The 7,366-nt window shown below is 33.2% G+C and overlaps 1 protein-coding gene across 4 annotated transcripts in view; it reads left to right on the top strand.

Annotated features, from left to right (window-relative positions):
* The first annotated feature begins 2,566 nt into the window (after positions 1-2,566).
* The window catches only part of LOC100168362, a 29,603-nt gene continuing 24,803 nt past the window's right edge, over positions 2,567-7,366 (top strand). Inside the window, exons 1-2 of one of the 4 annotated variants that reach the window (XM_008187500.3) lie at positions 2,567-3,015; positions 3,574-5,173. In XM_008187500.3, coding sequence (XP_008185722.1) covers positions 3,598-5,173 — 1,576 coding nt within the window. In that variant the 5' untranslated portion in view covers positions 2,567-3,015; positions 3,574-3,597. Of the gene's footprint in view, positions 3,016-3,370; positions 5,174-7,366 lie in introns of those variants that run through there. The other 3 variants (XM_029485820.1, XM_003246259.4, XM_016806592.2) reach the window with 3 other exon arrangements.

Consider the following 7,366-nt stretch of genomic DNA (forward strand, 5'->3'; position numbering starts at 1 on the left):
ACAAAATATTTGTTAATTAGTTACTTACATACTTAAGATCTATACAATGTTAATTTTTAAACATCATTAAATTTGGTTATACTGTTATATATATAAAAATAATGTATAGTTTTTTATGAAAATGAAATGCTAATTTCGAGATAAAGCTTGGTGTTAAAGTAGGTATTATATTGTATTTGTTTCTAATTTGTTAATCACTATTAAGTATTAACTTTAGTTAACTTTTTTAAACTTACCCACCCTAGCACAAGTCTTGCTTATTTATTATTTTTTTTTTTTTTTGATGAGGGGGGTCGTCATAATTGTTTCTATATTTTTATAACAATTTTGTACAAGCCTCTATGACATAATAGACCTTATTTGTTGATTGTGTATGATTATTTTATTATTATATTTAATACCTAGTCCATGTATATTATTTTTTGCAATTTAATATGCATTTAGTGATAAATTTAAATATTGGGCACCATGCCCGTTTTATTATGTGTCAATCAATTCCCAGTACTTTTATTAACTATTTGGGAAATCAAAAATATCTTTACATTGTAAAATTATAAAAATATTTTGACTTTTTCTAGCTAATTATAGCTAAATTAAGCGTAAATCCACAATACATTTTTATGAGCATTTAGATTAGTTGGAATTTTGACAAATTTCATCAAAGTCGTGAAGTTTTGCAATTTATTTTGTAAGTACCTAGGTCGTTAAAAATGTCCAAAATATTTAATAATTTTACCTAAAATTTAAAAATTTATTACTAAGTTCCTAATAAGTAATTTATTCTGAAATCTAAAAATCTAAAAAAACATAAGACATTTATTGAAGTTCAAATTTTGACTAAATCAGATATTTAAACGATTTCAGTTATTTATTGTAATTCAGTAATATTATTGAATTAATCTGCATATTTCAGGAACTCGAAACTATTAACATTTTATTCATATGTATATTATTACATTTATACACACAATGACATTTTTCAAATATTAATTTTGAGCTATATTTATGCTAGGTACTCGCAAAGCAATTTACACTTTTCTTTAGTATTGACCCAAAAGTTAATAACAATAAAATTTTTTATAAATATATACGATTATAATAACCAGTATTGAAATATATTCCATTGGTCAAAATGTTACCTGACAAACTGTTGAAGGTTTTGTAAAATTGTAAAATCAACACACTCTAAAGTATTACATATATTAGCACACACAGTTTGGTATATCAGTGTTTGTGTTTCTTTTCCTTTTATTCATAGGAAGGTTTAAAATAGAAAACAAGTATTTCGTATTTAAGTTTTTAAGTCTTAAAGCTACAAAGATACCTACTTTTTAGGATTTTTCTTATAGGAAAATTTTAGCATAGGTACTGATGCCAAGATTTTATTTTAGATTTCGGTCTCTGTGCAGCTAGGTATAAAAATTTTTAATTGCATTTACATTCATAGATCATAGAAATAATAATTTTTTAATCTTCTTAAAATTTAGAGTGGCTACAGCCTACGAAAAGCCCAACAGATCTATGTTTAAATGCTATCAAATTTCGTCCTATTTTGAACCATGATTTTTAGAAAAATTGAAAATGTAAAATGTCTATAAATAGCTCAAAAAGTGTAAAAATATTTTGAAAATTACATAAATTATAGAAAATGCTAACACGAACATTTAAAAAAAAATTCAAGTACCTATCTATGGTTATATTTTGTTTTAGTATTACAACAATATCCTATTTTGTCAACATTTAAGCCCCAGACGATCATAAAAAATATATTTGGAATTATGTTCTACTTTTTAAACCTTGTATTACATTTTTAAATCTTTTTTTTTTCCCGTTTGAACCGACAGCAGAGGAGGATCTGTGTGAACACTACTACTCCTCAACATTTTTAAATCTTAGGTGAGAATATTAAACATTTTTTAAATTTTGAACTTCAAAATAGTTTTCAAATTTCTGCAACTTAATGTAAATTATGACTTTTAACGCTTATAAAAAAATGTTGGGATAAAGTACCTATTAAAACGTCAAATGTTTATATACATATAGCTAAAAAAGTCAAAATATTTTTAAAATGTTATCATGTATAAAAAATTATAAAGTAACCATTTATATTATATAGCTGTTGGAGTTGGTTAGGTACCTTCACCCAATTTTATGTTGTTGTTACCTACATAATTCAAAACTGATGACTGACCAGGAAATTCTGATGATTGTACCATCAATAATTAATATGCAGTATAAAATATATATACTTTAAAAACAATAAAGTTTTCTGGTGATTGGGTAAATCATAAATTAAAATCAAATGTAAGTTGGAAGGTACTAACAAAATAAGCATAATATTATTATGAAATTCTAATACCTACCCAAGTTATTTTTCAAAGATATTAAATTCTCGTGAAAGTACTATTAAACGTTGTTAAATATAATGTGATGTTTAAATACAAGTTAACTACATAATATTATAGGTAGGTACTTCATAATTTTGTGACAAAAAATATCTATATATACATATATATACATACACCTATGAAGTTTGAATCATGAATACCATTGGCACGGCCTGGCTGGGTCCGCTAAACATAATCCGAGACTATTTTTTTCCGTAGCATCAACGAAAATAGTTTACATTAAAATCTCATGCCAACTCTACAGTCTACAGTGTCTACGCACATAGACATTCACACATTCACACATTCACACACACACACACACACACACACACATACCGCCGACGGTGGCCAATAATATAATTGTCACTATAATATTTATAGTAAACCGCCGTCGTAGTCGGACACTGGTAGCGTAGTAGTCTCACCATACAGCGGCACTACAGTGTCCGCACGCTTCGTTAAAAAAAATACGTATGTACCTAGTAAATATAATCGTTTTTAAACACTTGTCGAACACGAGTCTATTTTGATCGAGAATTTTCACGTTACGGACTTCTATTCCGTAGTGCTTAGATTTAATTACAAAGTGTCGTAAAAACGTAATGGTGCGCTCTCATTGATGTAGGTATAAGTATAATATAACATCATTAAAATAATAGCAATATATTATACAATATAATTTAATATTTTGTGTTCAGATGATGTCAATATTTGTTTTCTCTCTTACACCCACGCGAAACAGATAAAACGCATTCACGTAAAATCGTATTTAAAATGTTTAATTAACCTTAGAAACTAATCACCTATTACAAAAATTATAAAGGATAATATTTTTGAGAGTTTGACATAGGTACCTAGGTGTTGGCTTACATTTTATTATTTTTGACTTTAAAAAAAAAGAAATAAAAAACATTTTTATAAATTTAAATGAATATTAAATTGTTTTGAGATAATATTTAGATAAATCGACATGTCATACACTCAAAAATATTATTCTGTATAATTTTTACAATGGGTGATTTACTCTAAGATTAGGTACTCGAAAACAAAAAATAAAAATAAAAATACCTACTTTTGCTTGCATGAGTTTTGTCTAGTATGTTGGACAGGGGTCAAGGAAAGGAATAAACAGTGCACTGACAGCATGTTAATACCTCATGCATTTATTGTTGTTAACACTTAGTTTAATCGAAATTTAACGGGTCATATGGAGGCAATGCCCGGTACCATATCATTGGCGTACAACCGTCGGCGCATCGACGGCGGCGGTACGATAGGAGTCGGCGCAGGAGGAGCAGGACGACTTCCATGCCGTTATTACGCAACGGAAAGGAGGCGACACAGGTATTCGTCATTTTCCATAATGAAATGGTTCCGGCGGAGCAAGCATTACGACGACGGCGACGACGATGACGATTCGGCCTGGTTCCGGGACGACCTGCAGCGCATACGGCAAGCGTACGCGAAACAGGAAGCGGACTACGCAGCAATTACCCCGGTTGCAGCACGGCGCAGGCCGATGGCCGCCGCCACATGGTCCAGATGGTCCGGTAGTACGACGACTGTGTACAGTTTCGCGTATGTAGACGGAGCGGCACGCGACGATGACGAGAAGGACAGACATCTTGCAGATGACGACGATGTGGTCGAGTACATTGACGCGGCCACACTGCCGGTGGCGCATCGGCGACGGACCGACCTTGGTCAGCGGCACTCGCCGTCCACCACGGCCGGGACAAGTGCCCGTACTAGCGGGTCCGTGAAGATTGGGACGATGACGGGGGCCACGACGACCACCAGGCGAAGAAACAAGAAGGCCGCTCCCCCTCCGCCGGTGCTAACGGTTGAACCTCCAACTGCGACCGTCCTTGTAGGGGCGGCAAATACTACGACTGTACAGCGACGCGTGGCCGGTACGATTTCCAGGAAAAAGTATAGAGCGCCTCAGCCGCCGGTGGACGTGTCGGAACCGCGGCCGCTGCAGCAGCAACGCGGGCCCTGCCGTCGAACAGCACCGGTGCAACGCCGCAGAAAGGGTCCGGCGCCTAAGCCGCCTGTCGTGCAGCAACTGCAGCCGCAGCCAGTCATCACCAGTACTGCCGCCGCCACCGCAGGTGTCAAGCCAGAAGCCGGTTCAAACGTCAAGCGAAAAATCTCGCAGTACGAGAGGGACCGACTCATGCAGCGGGTAGACAAGATCGAAAAGCATTTTTTGGATAAGACGGGGACGGCTCCAAAGGCGCAAACGACGGCGGCCACTCTTCGCCACGGGTTCGCGTCCCCGGCAGCGCTGTACACGGCCATGGCTGCCACAAACCTGACTGAATTGGACAAGCGAGCGGCCGACATATGTCGGCAGAGGAACCACCGTGGGATTGGCGTACCGCTGACAGCTGACTACAAGAACGCTATTGTCACAGCTGTTATTCGGAAATCTTATCCGACAACGACGGTGGCGGCAGCCAACGACGGTAAACGATCAGACAAAGTGCCTGCGCCGTCTGCAATGGACGACGAAATGCGGCTCGTCCGACACAAGCGTTTAGAATTTTTCCAACAACAGCGGCCGACAGGAAAGGCGGACAAGCGGGAAATCGTCGCCGGTGACAACGGGTCGGCGAGTGGCATGACCACTTTCCCGAAACTATTTTTGCAGGGAACGCAGACAGAGTTGAAGTCCGCCGCTGCCGTAACCGTCGAGGCCAAAACGTCTAAAGTCGATGTGACACCTGCGGCTGACACGGTCGTCCAAAGTGGTGGCAATGAGTGTTCATCTGCTGCAGGTACAGTATAATATACAGTTTAATTAGTAATGGATGACATACGGTATTCTAGGAATAGATAACATTTTTTCTAAATTTTACTAAATTATTTTACTAAACTTTAGAGAACCATAGTTAATAAACTAGCGAACCAAAATTGATAATTTGACTCTTAAAATGTTCAGAAAAAAAGCTTTACCGGAATCCAATAAAAATATAGTAGTTACCATTTGAAAAAATAAAGTTGATTTTGCTATCGGTACACCTGCGTGTTATAAACATTTTGAAATTGTTATGAAAAAATTGCCTGTTAAAAATAAAGAAACACGTCTTTTTTCGTTTTAACGAAATTCTATGTCATCGATCCATAATCGTTAAAAAAACCCCCGCATACAATGACATACGATAGGTACACCCTGTAAAATATAAATGAAATTGGATTTTTCCAACGTCCAATTTATTATAGTAAATATCATTGTGTTTAATATTAAAGTGCTTCTCTGGACATGGAAGATGTTAAATACGACATAGCTTGCGTGACTAGATATATTATATAAGCTATTAGGTATGTAAATACGTTTAATATTTAATATTTAAAATTATTCTAGTTTAAATCAATATTTATATTTTTCCTCCAAAAAGGAGGTAGGTGGACCTACCGTATTCGTTCACTGTTAATTTAAAACAAATTTTGACCATTTTCCAGCATTATAATTTATCAAAATAAGAAATTGTCTAAATTACTTAGTGCTAAATTATTATAGTACATAATTTAAAATTAAAATATAATATACAAATTTAATTCAATTTTACTTTACAATAAAGGAAAAAACATAGGAACGAAAATTGTATAATTTGTGTCACAATTTTATAAATACCTAATACAAATAAAATAGTACATACAAAATAATTAATATTAACGAGAAAATGTCATACTTTAACTGTTATTCAACTAAAAACGAATTAATCCTAATTATATATGTTCGTAGTTATAACAAACTACCAACAATGGTTAGGTACAAAGTAACTGCTTAAAAAAAATAAATATTATCAGTTTATATAATATATTGGTATATCATGTAAGAATAAAGGTATTAAGTACGATTTAATAGTGTAATATGACTTAATACGAGCAAAAAAAATACTAAAATGTCTGAAGTTTGCTCTGGTGCAGAAGATTTAAACTCAAAAAGTGATATGGAGTTAGCTTAACCGAAACACCGTTTACTTACAAATTTAGTGATGTTAAAAACTAAAATAAGGTGTTTTATTTATTTTAGATTCTGAGTGGAACGATGAATGTATTGATTTTACAATGATGTGTGTTTTTTTATTTTTATTTTTTATTTTTTTATTTTTTTTGTGTCTGTGTACACGATAAGTAGTCGAAATAATGCTACGATTTTCAACTTCAGTATCTTGTTCGATCAGAAAGTGAATATCGTTGGTGCATTGGGGAGGTCAAAATTTAAATTTCCCAGTAGTTTTCAAAAGCGCCGGGAAAAACAAAAGAAAAATTAAGGAAAAACGGGAATTTTTACGCAAAATCGATTTTTCATAAAATTGAATTTGGTTTTTGGTGTAACTTTATAAAAGGTGGGTAAGTGGATGTCGCTCTGCTGTACAGTAGGTTAGAAGTGGGTCACTGTTTAATGGACAGTATTAAATTTGAATTCAATGATATAATATCACTGTATAAGAAAAACGATTCTGAGCGGAGACGGTATATCAGTCTATGTATTAGACATATAATATATACTTATCTATGGTATTAAAAAAAATTGACCTATAATAGGTACCTATAATAAATTCCAAATTAATCATATCATAATATCTATTAGGTACTTATAAGTTATAACGCGTTATACATCAACAAAAAACCGTGGTAAAATCATAGATATATAATAGTATACTTTAGAAGTTTCAAGTACCCACGAATAATATTATACAATCACAACAAAATAACTAAAATAGTTATCCTAGGTTTTTAATATGTAATTTCGTCCAAATTTGTACTTAAAATGACTATAAAAATAAACTGTGTAAATGTATTTTTTAGATTTTTTGGTAACAGAATTAATTACTTATGTGGAATCTTGTTTTAAATTTTTAATTCTTAGATACAAAATTGAACATTTTATAAATTTTTAACTACAAAATAATTTTTCAAATTAAAATTTGATAAATTTTGTCAAAATTTGATCTTTAAATGCT

This window comes from Acyrthosiphon pisum, chromosome X, assembly GCF_005508785.2.
Source record: "Acyrthosiphon pisum isolate AL4f chromosome X, pea_aphid_22Mar2018_4r6ur, whole genome shotgun sequence".
NCBI lineage: Eukaryota > Metazoa > Arthropoda > Insecta > Hemiptera > Aphididae > Acyrthosiphon > Acyrthosiphon pisum.